The following is a 25,881-nucleotide window of genomic DNA, read 5'->3' as shown; positions in this document are numbered from 1 at the left end:
GCAGAGGGCCGGTGGGAGAGGGACAGGAGGAAGGAGGCCGGGCGGGGAGGCAGGGTGGGAGCACTGAGAAGGGCGCGGGCCTGGCCCGGTCACCCCGCGTGAGAAGGAGCAGGGAGCGACAGGGAGAGGGACAGGAAGTGGGGCGGCTCTGCTCTCTGAATTCTCAGCGCCTGGCACAGGCATCTGCTGCAGGAACAAGGGACACGTGAACGACGAGGAGGGCAGAGGGCAGAAGCAGGCCACCCCACCGCCTCATTTCTCCCCGATTCCAGGCCCAGCCTGCCAGCCCCACTCCACAACTCACCCACCAGCCAGCCAGGACCCTCCCAGCTCTGCAGCGACCCTCGGACTGTGTGTGCTCCCTTCACAAGGCAGAGACAGCCTCGTCCCCCTCCAAATACCATTTGTGGCCTCAGGACAGACTCTTGCTGCTCCCATTTCTTTCCGCACAGCCTGGCGGGTGCAAACCCAGCTGCCGCCACCCGGCAGAGCCCCTGACAGCTGCTGCCAACGGGCTGATGTGAGGGGCTGGGTCCCAGGCTCACCCCTGGTCAGGAGAGCAAGCAGGGTGTGGCCCCGGCTTGGCCCAATAAAAGGCAGCTCTGACTTCCGGATGGTGGAGAACACAAAGACAGGTGAGAATGGACCATTTCACAGCGTGATCTCAGCGCTCAGAAAGCATGCATGTGGCATCACTGGGAAATTTCCGGAGCCAAGTCTCTATTTCAGCGGTAGAGTGCTCAGAAAAGCAGGCTGTAGCCCCAGAGAACCTGGGTTCAAATCCTGGCTCTGCCACTCACTGATTGTGCCGCCTTAGGCAAGTTACTTAAACTCACCGGGCCTCAGTTCCATCATCTATAAAACGGGGATAAGATGAGTCCTTACCTCCTAGAGTTGTTGAGAAGATGAAATGACAAGGAAAGTCTTCAGTAAAAGGTGGGAGGATGTCAGAACTGGATGCCAGACCCAGCTCTGGGCACTGCGTGACCCTGGGCTCCCCCGTAGTGGGGATAATAATCTTGACTGATCTCAATGGACTATAGAACATGTTACAGTGACTGGAATAGTGGGAAAATGTCAAGCAGATGTAAACAGTATCACCAGAAATGTCACTTTAATGGTAACAGACTTACTAATAACGGTGGTAACTACTGTATCTAACAAATAGTTATTACCATTCATTAAGCACAGAGTACGTGCAGGAAGTTTGCTAAGCGCGACATTGTGCACGATACCATCCTCACAACAAGCTCGTGACGAAGGCAGTGTTATGCTGCCTTACAAACGAGGAAACTGAGGCTCGGAGGGGCCATGAATGCTGCCAACGATCACACAGCTGGCAAGCGGGGGGTGGGGGGGACCAGGGTTTCACTCCCACCTGTCTGATCCTGAAGCCGGTTTTCTGGGCCCCTGTGCTGGCCTGCTTCCCCGTGGCAGTGGGGCAGCTGCTTGGCCAGGGGACCAGCCCCATGCCATAGCAGGCGAGGGAAACACTTGCCCAAAGCAGCAAGTGCCCATCTGACTTCACTAATCCTGAGCCAGACCACTGAACAGGTGGAAGCACTGAGGAAGCGGGGCCGGCTGGGGTGGGGAGGCGAGTGGGGCCAGGGAGGCGGGACTCAGAGGAGGCCTGCACCTCGCTTCTCTGCACCAGCTTGAACGTCCCCGCTGCTTTCCCATCTCCATCTGGCCTTCCATTTTGCCCCAGGAACTCATTTCCAGGCTTTCCTCCTCCTACTGGACAGATGGGGAGACTGAGGCTCAGGGAGGCTGAGGCCCCAGGGTGCAGGAGGTAGAATTTGATGACGGACCTAAGCATTGTTGTTCTTGGCCTTCAGCCCATACCCAGGCACCTCCCACACTGATGGGCGCAATCACTCTGTCTCTGCCGCTGCGAGGGAGGCTGGGGGCGCTAGACCCTCGGATTCCAAGCTGGGCGCCTCGGGCTGCTACACGAACCCCCCCCCCCCGCCAGGATACTGGTCTTCTGACTGCCTGCTTCTACCCCCAACAGTCTCACTTGCAGCCCAGAGTGCTGGCTTCCGAGCTCAGCTCCGCGAGAACGTCCCACCTCTCAAAAGGATTGTGAGGATGGACAGAGCCACCTGGTGCTTGGCATCATCTTCTTTGGATGATGGTTATTTACACCCAGGCTTCTCACCCCTGGACTAGCCCCTCCACATCCCTCCTCAGCACCTAGCGTGGCCTGGCACATAGTGGGTGCTCAGTAAGTCTATTAATGACTGGGAGAATGTTTAGACTCGACACCCCACTAGAAAGTGAGAGTCTTAAGAGCAGAATCTCTTTCTGACCATTTTTGTACCTGCAGGGCTGAGCACATGCACACAGTAGGTGCATGGAAAAGACTGGGCACTGAGTTGGCCTTGCTTCCCTCATTGGTGGAAAGCATCTGCCTGGGTGAGCTGCCCTTCCCCGGGGGTCCTCATCAGACCTCAGGGTGGCCTTTGCAGGGACCTGGGCTTCGCAGAGCCTCAGGATCTGAGCCTGGGCTGGGCTCCTCCACCCACGCCAGGGAGTGCGCGCCCAGCTCGGGGCCTGGCCTTGGCTGAACCGAGCTCCCCTCCGCAGTTTCGGTCCTCTGTCGGCAGGAGCAGAGCCTGAAGCAAGCTCTGCCTGCTCCAAATGAGAGCAACCTGTCCCCCCCACATCACTCTGGGAAGGGGAAGGGACCCCTGAACCTGGGTGATCCAGCCACACCTGTTCCGCCTCTTCCGCCACTCTCTGCCTCAAGATCACAGGAACATCCCTGCTCCCTCGGTCATCGCAGGAAGCCCAGGCCCCTGGGTCCCTGGGCTCAGACCCTCAGTCCTCTGCCTGCAGCATTTCCCATCTCGGTGCCTGCTTCCTCCTCAGCAGGCGTGATCTACTGAGTTCTCTCCACTCCATCCCCCATGCCAAACATGAGCTCTGCGGGGCAGGGCCTGCCTTCTGCCCTTCTTCCTGCTGCGTCCCAGCTCCTGGACCTGCCCAGGCACTATCGCTCAGTATTTACTGCCAAATGAGCAAATGGACGAAAGCCATAATGCCAGTGACCGAGATGCTCCCCGGGAATGAACATCGCTATGTAATGAGCATTAGGCCCACGTTTCATTTGACCCACGATCGCACTATTATGACCGTGGTTATTTTCTCTGTTTTTCAGACAAGCAAAGCTCAGGCTCAGCGGAGTTCAATGATCTGCCCCAGGTACACAGCCAGGAAGTGGTGGGGCTGGGACTCAAACCCAGGTCTGTCTGATTCTTAGTGACAGTGGGTTTGAGCTCAGGGAACAGGAGGGCTTTGCTTACCGGGGGTCCAGGCTCTCCGGGGGTCCCCACATCACCAGGCATCCCAGGGTGACCCTGCCAAGAGAGAGAAAGGGGGAACAGTCATCCCAAACATCTGGGGTACACGGTGGCAGAGGAGAACAGAGCTGTCCCCCAAGAAGCGACAGGAGAGGGCAAGAGGGTGCAGACTTACTCCTTACCATCGCCCCCTTGGGTCCGGGCGCGCCTGGGGGTCCCATCATGCCGCGATCACCCTGTGATGAGGAAAGCAATGTGGGGAGGTCACAGCTATGGCTGTGGGGGTCTCTGTGGGGGAGGTGCAAAGGAACATCAGATGCCCAAGGAGGGGCAGGGGCTGCCCAAGGCCTCTAGAGTCCCTGTCTGGTTCATGGCCACATCACCCAGCTGGGGATCTGGGGTTTCGCTGAGCACAAACCAAGACCCCCAGCGAGGCCCGGGAGGCCTCTGCACCCGGTGCAGCCGGACACGCAGGGAGCTCCCCTCCAAAGTTGGTCCTGATTAAGGATGCGCTAGTTACATTGTCCCTTTGATCCTGGCCCACACTATGTGGTCCTCATTAGGCCTGGCATCACCTGGGCCGGGCTTGCTAAGGCAGAAACCACGAAAGAAGGCATTTTGTTCACTCTCCTCGCCCCCTGTCCAAACCTACATAAGATGCTGGAGAATCAGAGATGAAATTCATTCCCTCTCGACCAACCCAGACTGGGCAGAGATGGTGAGGGTAGCAGACAGGGCTTGCCCGGAAGGCAGGGGCTCTGGGTTCAAATCCTGGCTCTGTTTCTGTGAGGCCCTGTTTCTTATATCTACCTAGACAGCAGATATTTACTGAGCACCTACTCTGTGCTGGGCACTACATACCAGACCCTGAATCTACATGGTGAGCAGAAATAGACAGACCCACTCTGGCAGGGTAAGACACTCAGAGTTTTGAGGGGAGATGGAAGCTGGAGCAGCCATGGTGAGGGTGGGGGTCACAGCGATAAGGCGTTGTAATAGGGGGTGTCACCCATCTGGGGGCAGGGGTGGTCAGGAAACGCTTCCTTCGGGAAGTCTGCTTGGACAAAGGGCTGAAGGACAATTAAGAGGCGTCTAGGCACAAAGGCTGGAGGCAGGTGGGAGTGGGAAGAGTGTGTCTGGCAAGGGAATGGTACGGGCCATGGTTTGTAGGTGAGGAGGGACATAGGACATTTGAGCAACAAAAGAAGGCCAGAGTTGGCCTTGACGTTGTACTGCAGTTATGTAAGATGTTACCACTGGAGGAAACGGGGCGAAGGGTACGTGGGACCTTTCTGTGCTATTTTTTGCAACTTCTTGTGAATCTGTAATTATTTCAAAATATAAACTTTAAAAGGAGGAGGAAGAGGAGAGGAAGGGGGAAGAAGAATGGGGAGGAGGAGGGGACAAAGGCAGAGGCCAGAGGGTCTGGGACGCAGAGAGTGATGCGGAGGCACGAGATGCACCTGGAAAGGTAGGCGGGGCCGGACTGGGGTGGGTTCTTCCTCCCTCTGGACCTCGGTCTGTCCACCTAGCCAGTGGGAATGACACCGCTCTCCCAGTTGGCCTGCTCTGGGGACCAGATGGGAAGGCAGGTGCCCGCCAGGGCCCATGGTGGGACACGGGAAGCCACAGGCTGTTTCTTAGCCGGGAGCCAACATGAGACAGAGTGTCTCAGTGGGCAAAGTGTGGCTTTTGGTAATGAACCGTGTTCAAATCCCAGCTCTGCCACTTACTGTCTGGGTGACCTTGAGCAAGTCCCTTTCCCTATTTGAGTCTCCGTTACCTGTAAAACAGCTGCTCGGTGGTTAACAAGGCAACCTAAGGGAATGTCCACCTTTCATCTTTTTAAAAGACGATCGTCCCTCCCTTCTGTCGTCTGCCCCTGTGCAGAGCCTGTGGGCAGCATGAGGGGCCCAGGTCACATGCATCAGTGGTTGTCACACAGAACTCTGTGCTTGAGGGTGACAACAGGAGGGCACCGGGAGCCCTGGGGGGTGGTGGGAAAGGACAGCAGTGGTCCTTGGAGGGTCGGGGTGCTGAGTCAGGAGAAAGGCCAGGGGAGGGTGGTCTTGAAATCCCCAGGTCAACGGGCCCCTTCACCTTTTCAAAATTTCAAAACACAAGCTCTGGTTGTGTATGTTCTTCCCCCGGATACAACTTACCTTTTCTCCCACGATTCCTGGCTCCCCGACCAGACCAATGAATCCCACAAGTCCCTGTGAGAGACAGACGCGAAAGCAGGAGGAAACAGCGTGAGTTTGGGATGTGCCGCGTCTTCAAGGCAACTCACTGCCTTTGCCTTCCTCGAGCGCTCACGCTCCCAGGTGTCTCCTGCCCGGTGCCTGGTAATCCGGCCAGCTGCCACCAAGGAGAGCGCTGCCTCTCTCTGGGCACCATCCTGACTTCCCTCACTCCGCCAGATGGTTCTGATTTTGGAGCCAAGCGGTGGGGCCGCTGCCAACATCCCTGGGAGCTCCACACATTCTTCCCGTGCCAGAAGCAGGCTGGGAGGCTGCCACGTTTGGAGAGCTGGGGTGTGTGTGTGGGGGGGGAGTGGCCCTTGAGCTGTGCTGGGAAGAGGCCATCTGTCCCCATCTTTCGGGGCTCTGGGGCTGTTTCGAAGAGAGAAACAAACCCACTGGCTACGACAGAAATACCGTAACAGCCTCTGCCAAGAGATCTGATTGCAATCTGGGAAGTGGGGGCCTCTTTGCTGTCTTCTGAAAGCCTTCCTCACTTCTTCCAGAAAGAGCGCGCGCGCGCGCGCACACACACACACACACACACACACACACACACACACACACACACAGAGGCTCCTGTTGCTCTTTTTAACTCCACTGGGTGATAACTTGCCTCTGTGTTCCAGGGGCTTCTTCTAGGTGGCTGAGCAGGCACACACACATGCGTAGCTAGAAAGGTTGCCCAGGAAGGTAGACTAGTTTCTTGTTCAGGCCCTACCCTCTTCCCCGCTAAGGAAAATGCAAGCTGGGGGGGGGGAGGGTGGTGGGAGGAGGTGTGGCTCAGGAGTGCAAAAAGTGGCTTTGGAAGAACCCAGACTTGCAGCCAAGAGATTCCGGGAGAATTAGCAAAGCCTGAGGGATGAGTGGATCTGCTCCATAAAATCTGCTCCCTGTGCCCTAACTCTGGCCAGACAGCAACGAGACCTTGGGCCAGTAGCAGACCAGAGGCCGTGCACTCAGGCAGCAAAGCCAGCCCAGCTGCCACTCAACTAGGGCGAGAGGGTCTGCCTGATTCCAAAGGGTTAACTCTGAGACCCACACTGCCTTATCCAAAGACAGTGTGGCAACTTCAGCCAGGACCGCATGTGTCTTGCTTCTGCAGCCTGAGATGTCACTGGTCTGTGGGGCTCCAAAGCCCTCGCACCCCGAGGCTGTGACCGGACCTCCCACCATCCCAGTACCATCATCGTACACGGGGGGTCCCAGTCCTGCCCTTGCTGTCCTGGGCCCAGAGACCCTTCCGGAGTGAAGCATGAGGGGAGAGGGTCGAGGTACAAGGCATGAGGTCATGGCTAACATGTCACAGAAAATAACCAAGTATTTGACTTCTGCAACAACCTAATTTAAAAAAATTAATTAGAGCATTTTCAAGGTGATAGCAATACTAATAACGACAGCTTCAACGTATTGAGCGCTTCCTATGTGCGAAGCCGTGTTCCTGGCAATTTGTCTACGTCGCTGTCGTCCAGTCTTCAGGCGAGTGGTGTCGCAGAGCCTCCTCTGCAGAATGGGAGACAACGAAGCTCCCTCCTGACCTCCTGGGGTTGCTCTGAGTGTTTGAGGCGACGTGCTGCACGTCCCGCCACTCCATAAAGCCAGCTCTCTCCCAGCTAATTTACAGCGAAAGGGCACGAGGTAGGACAGAGGCCCCAGCTCCCCACAAGGGAGCAGTCAGATGTTTAGAGGATGCCCAGTGAAGGGAATAAAAACTGCTCTGTTAGAAGCCCCTGCCCGACTGGCCCAGAGAAACAGAAATTTCATAGCTACTTTAAATTTATGAGTTGTTGGGTCCTGGAAGACAGGCAGGTCATAAACCTCAAACAAGAAGCCAAATGGGGTCCTAATGAATAAAGGCCATACAGTGAGTGCCCCAGTCCCCACCCCCGCCCCAGGCACTGTCCTGGAACATTCTGGCAGGCCTGGGTGGGGGCGAGGCAGGTCCAGGGCAGCCGGTCCCAGAGGTCCAGGGCTTCCACCGGGCAGGTCGGGTGGAGAAGTAGTTCTGAGAGCTGCGGGCATGGCTGGCTCCGCTCTGGAGGGCAAGAGGGCACAGGGAGGAGGCAGCATTGTCGCCTGCAGCGGGCACCGTGCAGGCAGGATCTGAGCCCCCAGTTTGGGGGAGGAGGCTGGCCTGGTCCAGATTGCCTCCAGATAGAGGACCACTGTCTGCTACGGGAGTTCTCCCTCGCTCCCTTCCTTCCCTCATGTAACATTCTGCTAATCACTGGGTGCAACTGAGAACAAGACAGCTGCGGGTCCTCAGCTGGACCAGACGACTCAGGGTTAGGTGTTGACATGCTTGGACAGAGCTGCTTAGAGGCCGGCCCACACCTCGTCCCCAGCACCTAGGACAGGGCCCGGCAAGCAGTCTGCGTTTTAACTATTAGATAAATACGAGGGCTCAGGAGGTCAAAGAGTTTCTCAGCCCTATGGGCAGGTCTTGGGAACGCAGCAGATCTCAGCGTCAGTCTTGGCTCTGACAGTGATATTACTGCCTGTGAGATCTTGGGCAGGTGACTTAACTGCTCAGCGCCTCAGTTTCCCCATTTGCAAAATGGGGATTATAACACCTATTGCCATAGGGCTCCTGGGGGAATTGCAGGCGATAGTGTATGCAGTGTTCGGCCCAGGGCCTGGGATCAAGCAGGTAACTGACAAATGTCGCTGTTACCATGAGTATAAGGAGTTCCTGTGGCCTGAGCTTCAGAACTCTTCCCTGGGGATCCTCTAATTCTGCGGCGGACAGGAGGTGCCTGCTACGGCAACGGCCAGCGTGGTACCTGAGTGTGCCTTACAGCAGCCCCGGGGGGCCGGCTCTGCCTCTCTTTCCTGCTGTGGTCCAAGCCGTCTGAGCAGCAGCAAGCAGGCCCAGGCTAGCCCAGGCAGCGTTCCCACCCTCCTGGCCCCAGCTCTGTCACTAGCCCACTTGGTCATACTGGCCAAGCTGCTTCTCGTCCACGAATGCCAGATTGCCAAGGCAGACTAGAATCCAGGGGTCCTTAACCTCGGGTCACTGTCTGGCACTAGGGGTGGAATTCAGGTCCATTAACTTGAACGGAAAAAACCACAACTTTTATTTTCATGAACCTCTAATTGAAATTTAGCATTTCCTTCAAATATAAGTGTGTAGGCAACAAACCACAGTAGTATTGGGACAATACGATACGATACGTCCCAGTACCTGGGACGATACCAGAAAGTGACATGTCACATCACAGCATTGCTGCAGAGACCTCAAAAGACGCTATGGAGGCTTGTCACCACTTCAAAACTAGGAGTGTTGTTAGACCTGCTCCTAGACCTCATTATTTAATGCATCAATAAAGAAGCATGTATATGAGTATATCACATTTTAACATATTTTCATAATTGTATTTCAATATAACTGGTTTCCTTTGCAATCCTTTGTTTTTTATTTTATGCATTTAAAAACTCTATTCTGAGGCTGGGTATAGTGGCTCATGCCTGTAATCCTAGCACTTTGGGAGGCCAAGGTGGGAGGATTGCTTGAGGTCAGGAGTTCAAGACCAGCCTGAACAAGAAAGAGCAAGACCCCATCTCTACAAAAAATAGAAATATTATCTGGGTGTGGTGGCACGTGCCTGTAGTCCCAGCTACTCGGGAGGCTGAGGCAGGCGGATCGCTTGAGCCCAGGAGTTGGAGGTTGCAGTGAGCTGTGATGATGCCACTGCATTCTAGCAGGGGCGACAGAGCAAAAGACCCCGTCTCCAGAAAAAAAGAGAATGACACAATAAAAACTCTATTCTAAGAAGGGGGTCCATGCCAGGCTGCTGGCAAAAGAATCCAAGGCACAGAAAATGGGTAGGACTCCCGGATACGGTGTTTCCAAGGACCCTTTGTGTCCTGACAGTCTAGGATTCTGAGTTTCCATTTCCCGAGGGCCCTGACATTAACATAACTATGAAATTGAATTTGCTGATCATATTGCCTTTTTCCACCCACCCCCCACCCCTCCACCCAATCAGGAAATATATCCAGGCCGCGGCAGCTTTTCCAAACTCCCGGGCTTCCCACAGAATGGGCTCGAATGACACTGGAAAGATTTCAAAAATCCAGGCCTCCTCCTGCTTTAATTTCTTTCTTCCCCCCAACAGATGTTGCAGGCCCGGTGAGGAAGCCTGGCGTGTGCGGCTCTCACGCCACTGACGGTGCTTCTCGGTGCAGCCAAATTCCCCTGGGTGCCCTGCATCGCTCCTCCTTCCCGCTTGAGGAAGCCCCTTCCAGGGTTCTCGGGGTGAGGTCTGGATTTAAAGGAGTGGGGGAGATTGCCACCTCCGGGCTCACGGGTTAAGCTTTCAGGAGGTGCCAGGGCTGGAGAGGAGGGACGGAAGTTACACCTCTGACTGCGCAGCCCTCAGAGCTGTTCTCCGAACTTTGATAATTGCAGGTGATCAAACCTCCTTTTTAATGACTAACTGCAACCTCCTCTCTTCTTGGCCTCGCTTCCCAACCAGCCAGAGCCACTGGTTTGAATTTCACTTTCTTTATAGTTTAGGGATGCCTGGCCCAAGAACCCCTGGCAAGTGGTTACACTTCTCTGGCCTTTGACTTCCTGCCCCATAAACGGAGGGAAATACGGGTGCGATTATGAAGGGCTCCTCCAGTTTTAACATCCTGGGGGCGAAGTCACATAACCTCTTTGGGCAAATGCACCAAAAACATCTGTGCAGAGCCTGGCCGTGGGCAACGGCCATCACGACTGATCATGGCTTTCCCAGTCAGGGCCTTCTGCTCTCGGTCACCGTCCACATCAGTGACAGGGGGGCCAACCTACTTCTGGAGTTGTTCTGAGAATGGCACGAGGTGGTGCATGCAGGACGCTCAGCAGAGGATGGCACACAGGAAGGGCTCGGTAAACGGAACCCACGCGCCCACAGACTGTCACTAACTTACCTGCTCACCCACGGGCCCCGGCCGTCCGGGATCGCCTGGCTCCCCCTGCAAAGAAACGGAAGAGGACAGATTGGGATGGAGACGGGAGCCCAGGCCTCTCGGGTTACTGGCCTTAGTTGCCATCGCTGGGGATGAACCAGAGTCTGGCCTTGGCGACCCCAAACAAATGGCAGGGACAAAGGGGCATTTGGACAGAAACTCTGGCCCCAGACGTGACTCTAGTCACCCATCCCCTCTGAGTGGCTCTTGGCACATTACTCAGCACCCTATGTGTGTATCTCATTTGGGTCCTTCAACAACACGTAGGATTTTGTGGATGGAAACTGAGGCCCAGAGAGGTGAAGTGACCTACCCAAGGTCACGCAGCAAGCAAGAGGTAAAGCTACAACTGGAACCTTGGTCTGCCTGACTGAAATGCCCACCCCACTGTACCAGGCTGTCCCACTGCAGGAAGAGCAGGGAACGGGGGAGTCAGGGCACCCGGGCCGTAGACCTCAACCCACCAGAGCTCTGCCACTAGCTCAAGGGTGACTCGGTGAGTCTGTTCTCTGCTCTGGGCTCAGCCTTCCCAGCTATACATAAGGGAAATCAGACTCATTCGTCTTCAAGGCTATTGCCTGCTTTCATATTTGGTGGCCTATCATGGCTAGTTCTGTCCCCTGCCAGGGTGGCTCTTGCTCCTTAGGTGGCCACAGCTGCCCTGGTCTCCCGACAGCAGACCCGTGGGATTAAGCCACCCAGACTGGGTCACCGCTGCTGCCACAGAAACCCAGCTGGTATCTGAGGGAGACAGGCCGAGACCTCAGAGGGCAGGACCTGGCTCAGACAAGCCAGGAGTCTGGCTGGAAAACAGATGTGGCTCACTGCTGCCCGGCTAGAGGCTCGTCCTCCCCTCCACTCCTCCGCAGACCTCATGTTCATGGAAACCAGAGCGGCCAGGACAGACAGTGGGCCATTCCCCCGAAGAGAGGGAGACGGGAATGACCTGGGCTCCCTGGCCCTGCCCTGCCCTCCTGGGGCTTTGCCCATCTGTGAACCTGACCCATCATCACTCCCCGGAATGGCTGGAAAAATCCAACCCGCAAGGGATATCCTTGGAAAACCATCAACTGAGGCCACCCATGAGTTGAGGATCATGACTCTCCTGCCCCGGGCCAGTTCTTTTTCGATAACTTCAAACACTAAACAACCTGTTAACAAATGGAATACCTATCTGTTGTACACAATGGGGGAGATACAGAGGCCCAGAGAAGAAAGTGAAAATCCCCTGTTATCTCACCATCCAGAGAGAACATAACCCCTGACAGCTCCGCAGCCTCTGCCCTCAGTGGGTCTACAGGGACGGGTGCCACCAGCCCTGCAGCAGACTCGGGCTTTCCCATCATCCTGCAACCTGCTTCCTAGCACCGTCACCGCCCCGCACAGGCACCTTCCCATCTCGTAAAACACCCCACGATGCCGCGCTGGCGGGCTGTGCTACACCCCATTACTCGAACAGTCCCCCACTGTTCAACATTTAGGTTATGTCCTTTCTTTGTCTATTATCAATGCTTTGTGATAAATGAGACCAATTTTTCTCCCTTTTCACAACTGGCCGTGGGATTCAGGACTTGTCCTGGAGCCCACGTGTGTTGGATGCCCTCTCTCCTCTTGTCCCCAGGCATCACTAGGTCCCCTCACCTTCACGCCATCCAGGCCGGGCCTCCCAGGAAACCCCTTCCTGCCGGGCTGACCCTGCAACAGAGAGAGGGGTGAGCGGGGGAAGCCGGGCAGGGACAGCATTGCTGGGGTCCCAGAGCTCTGAGGACCTGGCACAGGGTCTCTATGGCTGTGGAGAGCCACGGTACCCCAGGGGGGTGGGGACGTAGAGACCTGATGCCACCAGGCAGCCAGGTGTCCTGGGACACAGGGAGGGTCTCCAGCTGCGTGACCTCAGCGAAGCCTCCCCTCTCCCTGGGCTGGTCTCCTGTGTAAATGGGGATAATGACACCTGCCTTCAGGGAGTGAGGAAGAGGAGGGGACTTCAAAGAATGTCAGGGCACAGGGGAGTGGAGTTTATGTTTGTGGTCCTCAAAGTGTGGACCTTTCCGGAGGTTCATGAGGACCAAGGTATTTTCCTAATAACATTAAGATGTCTTTTGTTACCCTCGTTCTCATGAGCGTAAGTGGCGTTTTCCAGAGCTCCAAGACACGCAGTATTGTCAACAGACTGAACACAGAAGCAGACCCAAGGATCCAGCTGACTTCTATTAAGCCAGGCATTAAAGGGATTTGCAAAAATGGTGAGACAATGCCACTCTTTCCACTCAATGATCTTACTTTGGAAAATATAGTGATTTTTCATAAAAATATTTTATTAACATAAAATGGGTTTGTCATTAATTTTCAACAAGTTAATAAGTACAGTTAAAGTTCGTTGGTTTTAATTACTAATATCAGCAGTTGTAACCCACCCGAACAAAAGCTCTCTGCGTCCTCAATCATTTTTAGGAGTGTAAGGAGGTCCTGATACCGAAACACTCATGAACCCCTGGTTTACGCAACTGCTGCGATGAAGGTGGAGGCGGAACACGTGAGTTCTGGAAGGCTTTTTGGAGCAGCGGCAAGAACTCGGGCAGAAGCACCCAGCACATAGCAGCAGTGGGCAGTGACATCAGTCATTCTGGCTCCTCTCTCCTCTGGGGTCTATCCTAGTCCTCTCTCCCGCTGGCCCAAGGCCCTCACTGATGACCTCTTTCCAGAGCACTGGCCAGATGTTGCCCTGTCTGTGCACAGCTGGCTCAGCTCCAACAAATCCCACCTCCCCCAGGCCAGTGACACTCACCTCCAAGCCTGGGGCCCCTGGTGGCCCCATGGGTCCCTCATCTCCCTAGAGTTGGGAGACACGAGAGAGGAAAAAAGGAGAAAGTTAATCCAGTGAGGCTCTTGGAGAACTCGTCCTGCAAGGAGGGAAAGGGGTGGAGAGAGGACAGCCCTTTTGGACAAGGAGAAATGGTGAACCTGGCCCACCTGCCTATTCCCCCCGGGGCAGGGGCCCCACCGGTCATGGCCTAGAGGCCAGGCCACACAGTGACTTCCAGTGGATGGGGACCCCCGGGATCACGCAGTCCTGGGCAGCGGGGTTACACCCCATCATGTGCTGGGAGGAACAGGGCTGTAGACTGCAGCTCAAAGACACAGGCTCTGTTCCGAGTCCTGCCTTGGACTCGCTAGTTAGAGTGGAGAAGACCCTACGGTGCGATGACAGGTCTCAGTTGAGTTCCTGGAGAACAGCGATGACGCCCTATTCTCTCTGGCAGGCACCGCCTCCCCTCCGCCCCAAACATCACTTAGGACGGTTCAGTGTCTTGTGGCTGTTTGGTGGACGCACGAGCGGCGAGTGACGAATCAATGAGGACGTGAGAAGCGGCAGGCACAGGAAGGGTTTCCTTGGGTGGTGACGTGAGCGTAGACGGAAGCACGTGGCTGGGCCTGTCCTTCCCTTCTCTCCCCTCCCTTCCCGCTTCTGGCCATGGGGCTCCCCGGACTCCCCCCCCAGACCACCCCTGGGCTCAGGCAGCCTCCAAACTGGCCCCCTCTGGCATGCCAGGCCTGACCAAGGGGCTCCCTCCAGGGCCGCCCCCCCCCAACTCCTCTCCCCCAGCTTCCAGGAAAACAGACCTACGTGGCGGCTGCCAGAGCCAGCGCTGGGACCCCGCCAGCCCCAGAGCCAGCCCCGAGAAGGGATCCATGTCAGCTGGATGCCCGCCTGTGGTCGCGGTGAGTCCGGGCCTCCCACACCCTCACCCAAGGCTGTGTGTCACGGGGCCCTGGGGCCTGAGCTGAGGGGGCGGGGGAGGAGGCTAAGGAGGGCCTCGTGCACAGGTAATTGGGGGGCCCACCTGTGCAGTGCCCACCCGTGCAGTGCCCACCTGGTGCTTCAGCAGGCCCACAGGGACCCTTCCCGATCCCCTTCATCAAGCGCAAGTAAAGAGGGAATCTTCACTTTGCCACTTACTGGCTGTGCAAGTCGGGGAACTCCCTGGGGACACCCAGGGAAGTGAGCCCCACAGGACCTATGTCACGGCTTTGGGCTCAAGCAGACCTGGCTCTGCATCGTGGCCCTGCCTATTACTAACCATGGTACCCGAGACGGTCTGTTTACCTCTCTGGGTCTCAGTGGGCTCACCTGTAAAAGGCAGCTGACAATTGCCACCCTCCCATCGATGCCCCGATAAACCACGCTATGGTGAGCAGTGGCAGCAGCCCTGGGAGAGAAAACCCCAGGGCAGAGAAGGTCCCCGGAAGGGTCATAGGGCCAGGGCTGTGGAGGATGAGCTAGAGGGTGAGTCTGAGGTGGCCCTGGGCTGTGTCCAGGCTGAGGGGCTCGGGACCTGGGCTAAGGCCTTTGGTCTCCAGGACAGGAGACAGGCTGGGGGCTGCGGTCAGGCTGGGAGGGACAGTGGGTGCACAGGTGGGGGCAGGGCCAGATGGTCTCACCTCGGGCCCCAGCTGCCCACGGGGTCCCGGCAGGCCTCGAGCTCCAGGCTTACCCTGGGGAGAAGGGAACAAAAGGGGGTCTCAGAGGCGGCACCTCCATCTCCACCATGGGCTGGCCAGACACCCCCTATTTCCAAGCCAGGTAGCCAACCCTGGAGGCTTGTGGTTTCTGTAGAGCTGTCTGCTCCAACTGGAGCGGCCCTGGGCAGGGACTCACCTTCGTGCCTTCTGGGCCGTTGTCCCCAGGGGGGCCAATGTCTCCTGGGAATCCCTGAGAGGAAGCAGAGAGCAGGGTCACCCACGGGGGCTGTGCTATGATCCCGGGCCTTGGAGGGAGCCTGATCTGTGCTTCCCTCCCATCCTGCGGGGATGTGACCTGGGGCAGATCAGTGAGCCCCCTTGATCCCGCAATCCTCAGTCCTGAAACCGGGATGGATTGCGGCCCCAGCCCTGACACCTCGGAGAGTCTCCGAGAGAATAAACGAGATGGTGCAGGAAAGCATTAAGGCCATCACAGGCAAGGTCATATGCAAAGTCCCCTGACCCAGACTTTTCCAAGGCCTGAGTTGCGGGTGTCCCGGCACATGGCTCCCCAGAACCAGCCACGCCCTGCCCCGAGAAGTCCCGTCCTTTGACTGCAGTGATCCTGCAGATGGTGTCTCCTGGGTTTGCCGCCACTGTGAAAGCGCTGGAGGGTGCTGACTTAATGAACCTCAGCTCCTCCTGTCGGAAGCTGAAACCCCCGCTATATCCTGGCCCAGGGAGCTGGACTCTGCCCTGCGCCACCCATGGAGGCCTGTCCCGTGGGATGTGCGTGCAGAGGAAGTTTCTTCCTGGCAAGGAGAAGAATCGCCTCCCTTTTCCCTCACCCTCGGGCTGCCCCCCAGGGCCCCACAAAGCACAGGGCTCCCTCTCCTCACAGTGGTCTTTGCACAATTTGGAGACCAGTTACCCCGTTCCCGGAGGCTTGCCCTTCTCCGTCCCTTCAATAGCTTCTGGTCAGGGCCCCAGGCACCTCAGCCTGGCTGCCTCCAGCCGTCCAGTCCCATTGTTAGTGACCACCAGGGCCCCCATGCTTCTGTGGGTGTGCGTTGACCAGCACGAGCCAGTAAGGGAACATCTCCTTCCTTGTTTTAGGTGTAATACCTCTGTTAATTCAGCCTAGAACCCCATTATCTTTGAGGGCAGTCCTATTACTCCTTCAGTTTCCTGCCAGCTAGAAATCAAATCCTTTTTTAATGAGTCTTTGTGACCAAAATGCACCCTCCCACCTTGTCTTCCTAAGTTGGCTTTGTTTTCTTTCTTCCTCTTTTAACCTTTGAGTAACTCCTATTAAATTCTGGCTCAAACATCTTCTCACCCTTCTCATTCCGAAAGGCAAGAGTGGTCCCAAACTTGGAGCTAACACATGAAGCCAAAGCTCATGTATTTTCCCTTAAAACAAGAGGCTCAAAATCCTGTCCTGCCACCCCCTCACTGTGGGACCCCAGGTAAGTTTCTTAGCCTCTCTGGGCCTCAGCTTTCTCATCTATAAAATGCTGCCTGTAACACCTACCCTTCAGAGCTGTTCTTCGGGTTAACTGGAACAATGCAAGCAAAGCACTTAGTTTGGAGCCTGGCACCTAGTAAGTGCTCAATAAAAATCTGCATCCAAAATCATTCTGGGTCCCATGTCCGGAAAACAAGTCTGCCTGGGGAGGGGGGTGTCCATCTCCAGAGAGAACTTGGCGATCAGGATGCTGAGCCAATTCTTGTGCTTATATGCATCTGATGGGCCCCACTGATGAGTGGGAGAGATAATTCACCCGGGTGCTGGACAGCTGGAGCCCCCTCCCATGGCCTGTGGGTGAGGGGCGAAGAACCAGGGAAGGCGCTGACACCCTTATCAGCTTCCGCCTGCAGCGGAGCAGAGCCACGTCCCGGTTAGAGAGTCGGCCAATCAAAACAGAACACAGGATGGGACAGGCAGACTCCAGATGTGTCCAGGGACCCAGGGCAGGGCCAAAGGAGCCCTCATTGCTACTATGTGGCAGAGTGATGCTGAGGAAGCCACCTTCCTGCTCTGCGACTCAGTTTCTTCATCTGCGAAACGGTGGCAGTAATCTCTCTCGCGCACGGCCGCGGTAGCGATGAGCAAGTTCTCATCTCGAAGACGCGACGCGGCGTCCTGGCCTGGAGGAGCCTAACAGCTGGGGGGGAGCGTGCTTTCCACCCGCGCTGGCCAGACTGCTGGGAACGCCGGGCTCTCCGGAAAGTCTTTTTCCACAGTGACCAGAGGAGGGAATCAGGGCCACGGAGGAGAGGCCAAGTGCATTTGTCTAAAGATAGGACTGTGTCACGGCCAAAGTCAACACAGTGCAAAGTCAGAACTTGTAGCTTTTAGGAAACATTCCCTCATCCCGCCAGGCGATACCAGGAGTGATGTTTGCAAGGGTCTGGAGAACCAGCAAAGCCAAACTTTTGTCTTGGATGCGGAGAGCTCATGAATGAAGATGACCCAGAGGCCAGGGAACTGTGGGTGGGTGGCTCCGGCTGGGGTTGGCCTGGGTGCCGCTGACCTTGAGACTGACCACAGCCCCGGCTCCTGCTCGGCCCAGTCCTCCAGACACGGGGACGATAGAGGGGGCCGGGGAGAACTCAGCCAGCTGGTTTCAACCGTTATATGTGAATTCCGAGTTGATGATTCAGGTGCAGCCTACCTGTGCTAGTCACCACACGTGTCAGAAACTCTCCGGGTGTCTCCTTACTCAGCTAGAATTATTAATTGCTAAATACATCCTTCCTTATCTGTTATTCTTCATTCAAAACCTTCATTCAAACCATTTACTTCCTGTTCCCCATACCCGGGAGCTCTGAGCCCTGAGCTTTTCCAGAGCAGCTGTGAGCAGCTAGGAAGGTTCTAGAGCTCAGACGGGGACTCAGAGTGGAGAAGGCAGGGAGCCCCGCGACGTGGCCCAGGCTGTGGAGCACACAGGGCCCTCCTGAGGATTTTACTGGAACCACAAAGCCAGGGTGGTGACAAAGCTGGGCAAGAACTCTGGGGCCAGCTTTCTGTCCCCTCTGCCTTTGAGAGCCCCTGGGCAACATGGGAAGAGCAGATGGCCGATCGAGGAATTTCTATGCTTAGCCTCATTCCTCACTTGCTGCGTGACCTCAAGCAAGTCCCTCGCCGTCTCTGGGCCTCAGTTTCCCAAGGGCAACACCCAGTCCCAGCTGTAGCCAGACAGAGAAATGGGGCATCACATACCTCAGGTCCAGGGGGCCCAGGAAACCCAAGAGATCCTTTGTCTCCAACTTTGCCCTGCGGAAGAGGAGCGAGTTCGGGGGAGGCCGGTAAGCAGGGCAAGGGCCCGACCTCCCACCAACCCCTTGCGTTACCCCCTGGCTGTGGGTGGCTGGAAAGGTCAGCCTAGACAACAATCTGCCTAGACAACCAGAAGGAGCTACAGTTCAAACTCTGCCTCCTACACTTACTGGCCACGGGACCCTGGCAAGGCACTTCACCTTTCAGAATCTTAGCTTCCCCATCTGTTAAAAACAAAACAAAACAAAAAAAAACCAGGAGCAATAATAATTCTCTAACTCCCGGGGTTGTTGGCAGCCTTCGAAGAAACACAGTACACAAAGGGTCTGATGCACAATAACACTCCATAAATGACACCCTGCTGTGACTGATGGCATTGCTACTGTTTACAAGGTGTCAGGAGCCCCAGGCTCCCATCAGAGCTTTCTCAGTGCATGAGGCCTGTCTGTGGTGCTGGGTGACTTACTCCCTCTCTGGGCCTTAGTGTCCTCATCTGTAAAATGGGCAGATGCCATTCTTGCCCTGCTCTGCTCAGCCCCCAGGGCTGTTGCAGGAGGAAATGAAGTCCTGGGTGTGAGGGCGTCCCCAGCCACATTCCATGAGCAGTTGGAGAGAGTGAGGTTTGGGGTGCTGGAGGAGGTACTTACCAGAGGCCCTGGCTTCCCCCGTGCGCCGGGGAACCCTGGCAACCCCTGGCTCCCCTGGAAAAGACCCAGAGCAGGCTGGGGTTAGTGAGGAACAGAACCGGCCCAGTGGACAGCTGCCTGGTCCTGCTGCCGGCCTGGGCCACCCTTTGAGGAGTATGAACGCCCACCTTTGAGGAGTATGACCTCCGCTGCAGGCTGCAGCCTGGCACCCCTACAGGCTGGGCCCCAGAGACACTCAGGTGAAAAGCAGCCCCCGTCCACACCAGGAACCGAGGCCCCTGGGGCTGCGAGCAGGCTCTGTGGCGCCCTTTACGCCCGGGGACTCTGGAGACGGAGCCCAGCAGGAGCAGCCAGGCCTGCCGTGGCTCACAACCCAGAGACACCAAAGCCGGGTCAAGACAGGCCAGAGAGGAGGGAGGGGAGCGGGAGGGCTGGCCAACATCTGGGCCTCGTTGACTGGCTGGGAGAGGTCCAGATGTGGCCACATGGTGCCAGACTCAGGCAAAGAGGAGCCGGTCTCAGCAGCCCCACAGCTGGGCTCTGGAAGTCAAGGCCACCTCAGTTCATCCCTAGCCAATCAGTCAGTGAGGCTGGTCCCTCCCTCCCTCCCTCCCTCCCTTCCCAAACTCATCCTAAATATCCCCTGTGAAGTGCAGGACCCTGAGCCGAGCTCCCTCAGGGCAGCCTGGGGCCCTGTCCTCAGGAAACGCACCGTCTGGCAGGGGGCTGAGCGCAAGTAAGTCCCCCAAAGCCAGGGGAGAAAGGTGGCACCACAAGTGAGGGACAGACGTGCTGCCCAGGGTACTCGGAGAGGGAAAAGGCAGGGTGGTGTGGAGAGGCTGAGCGGAGGGTGTTCCAGGTGGGGCCGCGGTGGTGCCAAGGCCTAGGGTGCTGTGGGCACATCAGTGGGCTTGCGGCACAGAGCTGTAAGGGGAGGGGCAGGAGAGCATCAGAGACACCCGCTCACGGGGTCCTGAGTGCTTGAGTGGGGAGCCAGGACTTCACTCCGGGAACAATAGGGAGCCATGGATGGTGTGAGAGCACAGGGTAGAGCTGTACCCTCCAAGGAACAATTTGGTGACAGTGAGGAAGAAAGAGGGAAGGAAGAGGCTAGAGGCCTGGAAAAAAGTTAGGAGGCTGTTGTAAAATCCAGGAAAGAGATGTCACATAGGTGGACGGAGAATGGCAAACACAGGACTGTCTGAGAGGCAGCCATCTCACAGGTGAGTCTGGGCCCACGACAGGGCCTGGGAAGGAAGCCAGGACCAGGAGAACAGCAGGGCAGGGGCCGGGGAGGATCTGGGGGCAAATTACCTTGTCTCCTTGGAATCCGGGATCTCCTGACACACCTGGAACCCCTTGTTCGCCCTGAGTGCACACCAGCAAAGAAGGTTACGATGGGGACCGCGTGGGCTCTGGAAGCCTCCCCAGCATCCACACCCACTGGCCAGTACAGCTTTGCTGCGGCTGCTCCCCAAGTCAGATCCGCCCAGCGGCAGCCTTGTTAGAGTAACGGACGGCCTCTGGGAGGGGAAAGCAGGTCCTGGCGCGTGAGCCGGCCTGTGTACACACCTGCCTGGGCTGGCCAGGTGGCTGAAAGCGCCACTCACAGAAGATAAGCTGCCCAGTGTCACCTGGCCCTCCCTGGAGAACTGATACTTGCAGAGCAAATGAACTGTTTCTCGATCCTTCAACCTCTTCATCATCAACTGACGTTATCACACAAGGGTGAGGGCACCTTGTCCAACGGTCCCACACCACCGTGGTTTCTGAGTTCTCGTGTCTGCTCTTTGATACCGTTCACCACCAGGCTGTAAGCTGTCACTTCCTCCTTTTGTGGGGGTTTTTGTGCCAGCAATCAGCTTTGGTCTACTTCTGAATTAGCTGGTTTTAATCAGCTACAGCATGAGGAAACCAGATTGCCCGGCTTGTTAAGACTACGCGTAAATAGCGAGTAAACTGGTCTTGACTTAGGTCTGCGTGTTTCTCTTCTAAAACAATGTATCCCATAGGCTTGGTGACACTGATTCTGGCCATGGAGGGCTCTTCTGTTCCCTCCCTGTTTTTAGCTATGTTCTGGTAGGTGAGTCGTTGCCCACCAGATTGGGAGATGTCTCTCTCCCCTTAGGGCTGGAACCAACTCACACGGCCCTCACCACTTCCAGCCCTCCATGTTGGACATAGCTCCAGCTGGCCCCGGGACTCAGAAAACATTCACAGCCCTGGGATCAGGGGGAAAAATGGGGAGAAAAACCCAGGAAGAATGGATAATCTTAGTAAATCCACATCGAACAGCTAAGGCCCATGACCCAGCAAAAGAACTTCCTTAGTACAACAAAAGCCAGAATTATTAATAAAAAAAAATTTTTTTTTGAACTTACTTTGGTTTTTCCAATTTGGAAAATACTGCACAATATCCTGGGGTTTGGGGATCCAAAGAACATTTTTTAAAAATGTCCAAAAGAGGAGTGAGGGGGTAAACAAACAAACAAAAAATAATAGGCAAAAAAGGAACATTTAAAAGGCACCCAGGAAATCAGAATAACGGATCTGGAGAGAGCTGGGCCGGAGCAGGAGGCTTGGCTGCAGAAGGCGCCTCCGCGCTGGGAGAGGGAGCCAAGTGGTTGTAAGTGGGACGGAGTCCAGGCCGGGTCATGGAAAATCTGGGATTCTAGGCAGGAGCGACCTCAGAACATGAAAGGATGGCTCTGTCATCCCGGGGGAGGGCCAAGGGGCACGTTTGTGTATACGGCCGACCAGAACACAACCCTGAGAGCTCCTCCCCTCCCAACCAAAGGGATGGAAAAGAGATTTCTCTCTCTCTCTCTTTTTCTTTTAATCCCAAAGACTTGACTTTCCTGAAAACTATGGGCATGAAACTAATTTCCTCCTTTTTTATTTTCCAGGGCTTTCCCACCTCTAAATGTCCCAGGCAACTCCCACCAGCAAGCCAGCCGAGTTCTATGTAACACATTTATTTCCATGTTCCTGAAGCAACACTGAGCTGAGGCCAACTCCACAAAAGGGCCTATAAAAAGCTCACTGCCTACACTCTCATTTTCCCCAACTTCCTTTCTGCCTTGTCCATGACTTCAACCTTTCCAGAGCGCTGATGTCTCAAGCCTCGGCATAAACAGGTAGGTGTAGGGAACCCCCCACCTCCAACAGAAAGCCCCTTCAGAGGGGCTCAGCAGGCAGCGGGACGCAGGTGGGGCAGAGGTGAGCTGCAGATGGAGGCTTGGGCAAGACAGGAGGAGATGGAAGAGGGAGAAAAGGTAGAGAAGGCCTGAGTTGGCGTTGCACCTGGCTGGCTACCTGGGGTTGGGCTTGCATAAAGCAATCCAGGTGTGCCCACTTTCACCCAGCAATTCTAATTTTCTAAGCGTCTGGGGGCCTAGGTTGGCTCGCCTAGTAAATCCCTGAGTTTCCTTTGATGAATCTCCCCTCTTTGGGTCTCAGTTTCCCCAGCTGTGAAACGCGAGCTCCCAGAGCCTGGCCAGCTCTGACCTTCTGACCTCAGTTCTGCTTCGTGGTTGAGGTCTCTAGAGACAGGTGCCTGAGTTCAGCTCCTGACCCTCTACTTCCCAGCTGTGTGGCCTTGAGCAGGCTGCTTATTTCACAGGGGATTGGAGGATTAGTGGGTTAATCCACGGAGAGCACTCAGATGGTGCCCAGCACATGGTACCTGTTCCTGTGACTCAGGTATAGGAGGAAGCAGAGTCACCTGGAGACAGGTGCGGAAGGAGTCTGACCACAGGAGTGGCTGAGTGGTGTCATCCCTTCAGATGTCTTGTGGACACTTGGAACACTGCCCCAAAGCCCTCCCGCACCCTCTTTGGGGTTCCTGGTTTGCTGGAATCTGAGGGGGGCCAGGCAGGAAGAGCACGAGGAGTGCTGGGCCCCTGTGTCTGTCATTCAGATGCTGCCCGACTCTGAGCCCCCTGGGGGCCCCCTACCCAACTCCAACTCTGGTTTGGCCTGGGCTGAGACAGAGCTCAGCGGCAGGGCTGTACCAAGGGCACGTGGCGAGGGTGGCCCCCCCCCGTGGCAGCTGGAGGAGAAGCTGTGCTGTCAGCTGGCATGCTCTCTGGGGTTGGGTTCCCAAGTTCAAGCCAGGACGATCGATGTGGGTTTGTTTCCTCCTGTGCTACCACCGCCGCCCTCCCTGCTCCGTGGCTTTGTCCTTAAAGCCCTGACGCTGGCCTCAGCTCCACTCTCTGGATTCAGAGCCCTGCCTTGACTTACCCCTCCCCGTGCCGCAATAGCTGCTCATGCACTCTCTGCCAAGGTCTTCAGGCCCCCAGAAGCATCTGCCTGAGCCCCGCCCAGAGTGACCAGAAAGAAGCTGGGGAGCACAGATTTAGGGGGGCCAGAGGGGAGGCAGGAAGAGCGCAGGGGAGTGGACCTGGCGAGAAATCAGCGGCAGCCTCCAGCGGACAGGGGGGTGGCATGCAGAGAAACCACAGTGCAATAAGGGAGTATTCAGATCACCTTATCACCTTTCAGTCCGGGCTCCCCCATGCTGCCCATCAGTCCCTGCAAGACAAAGGCCGAGGCCAGCTGTGATGGAGACTTCAACCACGGGAGTCAGGAGCCCTGGCTTACACCCACCAGCTGGCTGCAGACCCCGTGCTAGATCCCAGTGTTCCCATCAGTGAAATGGGGCAATGACTCCCACCTCGCAGGGCAAGGGGCATGGACTGAAGGAGTTAGGAGGCAGCTGACCGGCGCGTGAGTGAACCACAGCACCGTGGACCAACCCAGAGGAAGGAGGTGCTGGCGGGGAGGGAAGGGTTTAATGAGCAGCATCACATGCGTGTTGGCCAAATTGGGTGGTCCCCAGAATGTGGTCCTAGCAGTTTGGGCCTGCCATTGTCCTGCACGCCCAGCTCACTAAGGGACGGACTGAGGTCACTGGTTTGCATTATAGCTGCTATGGCCCTCGCAATGTCCCCCACTGGACTTCCAGTGCCCTGCGGCCCGGAACCGTGTCAGACACATGCTCAGCTTGAGGACTGGTGTCCAATAATGATGTCTGGCTTAAATGACATACAGATGACGACTGGCTGTCAGGCATCCTCCATCCTCCCTTCCCCCACATCGGCTGAGGTCACCCCTCCTTCTGGGCTGAAACGGGCCAGCGGGTGCCCAGCTGGGAGGAGGCCCCAATCGGGGGGCAGCCACTGTTTACCTTCATGCCCTTGGGTCCTGGGTAGCCAATTGGACCCAACGCTCCCAAGTCGCCCTGGGGAGAGAAAGAGAAGAGGATGCCATGAGCGGGGCCTGCAGGAGGCTGGCCTGGGAGGGGTGACCCCCGCCGTGCCTGGGGCTGGGCTTTCGAGGACGCAGCTCTATGGGGCTGATCGTGGAACTAGGGATGCTCTTCGTCCTGTTCACCGGCACTGACGTGCAGGAATAAACTTCACGCAGACGCTTCCCCAAGTCTTCTTGATTGCCGGCCTCCCTTACCCCCCTTTCTTTCCGTATTAGATGCAAGATATTTCTGTCCCATGTCACATCCTTTATCCCCTATACCAGCTCAGGTATGCAGGGCCTTTCACATGACTTCTTCAGACCTCAGTCCCCCTCCCTGTAAAATGGATCCCTCTGTCCTAGAGCTGCGGCAAGTATTAAATAAAACATAAGCAGGGGCTTTGATTCCTCTAGCTATGTGGGGGGGAGGCACTTTCTGCTTCCCAGACACTTAGCCGTCTCCTTGGGAGGGCAGCAAGTGGGGCGTGGGGCTGTCCATTCCAGAAACCCTAGTGTTGGTGATGCACCCCGTGGGACGCTGAGGTCAGCTGGCAGATCCCAGCCCACCGGCGGCAGAGCCAGCTTCAGACCATCCAAAGTGGGACCCATGGAGTTGCTAACCCTGGGAAGCCAAGCTCCCTTTGCAGGGAGCTCTTCAAGGAGGGCTCTGGGAAGGCTGGGAGGGCACCACCATCCATCAGAGGCAGAGGAGAGGTCTCACTCCTCTGCGACTCACTCACTCTGTGATTTGGGGGAGCTTAATGTCTCGGTGCCCCGGTTTCTTCGTGTCACAAATGGGGGTTACTGATACCATGGACCTTCTAGCCACGTTTCAAGGAGTAACTGATTCAATACAAGTAAATGCTTGGCAACGTCTGGAGGCATTTTTGGTTGTCATGACCGAAGGGGTGCTACTGGCATCTAGTGGGCAGAGGCCAGAGATGCTGCTAAACGTCCTGCAGCGGACAGGACAGGCCCCCACGACAAGTAGGAATCCAGCCCAAAATGTCAGTAGTGCCGGGGCCCAGAAACCCTGGCTGAGAGTGAAGAAGTGACTGAAGTTTCCCCTGACAAGCCCGCCCTCTCTCCTTCAGATCTCCACACTTCCACCCAGCCTGTCAACTCCCGCTCAGCCACGGCCATAACCTCACGCCCACACCCAGAGAGAGGGAGCCCCTGAAAATACTCTCCCCTCCCCGGTCCGTGCTCCGTGACTGATCTAAGTGTCTGGCTGCTGGGTGAGCTCTTTGTGCCTCAGTTTCCTACTTCCCAAGTCAGGCTCTATGGGGGCCCCTGGCAAGTGCTCTGAGGTTGGGGCTCAGCTCTGGAGCCCTGGAGGAACAAAGGCTGCCCCAGGTAGCCAGGCTCAAGAATGGGGACTCAAGTTCCTGTGTCGGAGCTGCCTGGAGACGTCTCGGAGGGAGGCTGGGCAGGGAATGAAAAATCACATTCCTGCCTGGCTCCTGCAGGAAGGGCCAAGGGGGCCGTGCAGCGGAATGGCCCCCGAGGAGAGAGACGGAGGGACGGTGCTTGGCCCGGCTGAGGCAATGCCGGTTCCCACCCACTGCGCCCCCAGAACGACTGGAGTCTGGCCTCGGCCATGCCATGGCTGTGTGATCTGGGGCTCCACTTCCCCTCTCTGGGCTCCAGGATTCCCACTTGACCGGGTTAAGCAAAACCTCCTAGCTGAGCATTCGCTAAGAAATTCTGCTTTCAGGACCCATCGAGAATCTTCT

The 25,881-nt window shown here is 56.4% G+C and overlaps 1 protein-coding gene across 1 annotated transcript in view; it reads right to left on the bottom strand.

Annotated features, from left to right (window-relative positions):
* Window positions 1-25,881, bottom strand: part of COL27A1 (collagen, type XXVII, alpha 1) — a 146,383-nt gene that overhangs the window by 50,423 nt on the left and 70,079 nt on the right. Inside the window, exons 16-28 of the mRNA XM_012641139.1 lie at window positions 24,084-24,137; window positions 23,384-23,428; window positions 20,207-20,260; window positions 18,893-18,946; window positions 18,189-18,242; window positions 15,159-15,212; window positions 14,942-14,995; window positions 13,287-13,331; window positions 12,143-12,196; window positions 10,463-10,507; window positions 5,468-5,521; window positions 3,488-3,541; window positions 3,309-3,362 (exon numbers count right to left, since the gene is read on the bottom strand). Coding sequence (XP_012496593.1) covers window positions 3,309-3,362; window positions 3,488-3,541; window positions 5,468-5,521; window positions 10,463-10,507; window positions 12,143-12,196; window positions 13,287-13,331; window positions 14,942-14,995; window positions 15,159-15,212; window positions 18,189-18,242; window positions 18,893-18,946; window positions 20,207-20,260; window positions 23,384-23,428; window positions 24,084-24,137 — 675 coding nt within the window. The remainder of the gene's footprint in view (window positions 1-3,308; window positions 3,363-3,487; window positions 3,542-5,467; window positions 5,522-10,462; window positions 10,508-12,142; window positions 12,197-13,286; window positions 13,332-14,941; window positions 14,996-15,158; window positions 15,213-18,188; window positions 18,243-18,892; window positions 18,947-20,206; window positions 20,261-23,383; window positions 23,429-24,083; window positions 24,138-25,881) is intronic.

The sequence above is a fragment of the Propithecus coquereli genome, unplaced genomic scaffold, assembly GCF_000956105.1.
Source record: "Propithecus coquereli isolate 6110/MARCELLA unplaced genomic scaffold, Pcoq_1.0 Scaffold163, whole genome shotgun sequence".
Classification (NCBI taxonomy): Eukaryota; Metazoa; Chordata; class Mammalia; order Primates; family Indriidae; genus Propithecus; species Propithecus coquereli.
Note: the sequence above shows the minus strand (reverse complement) of the source record. Positions and strands in the feature narration are given on the sequence as shown.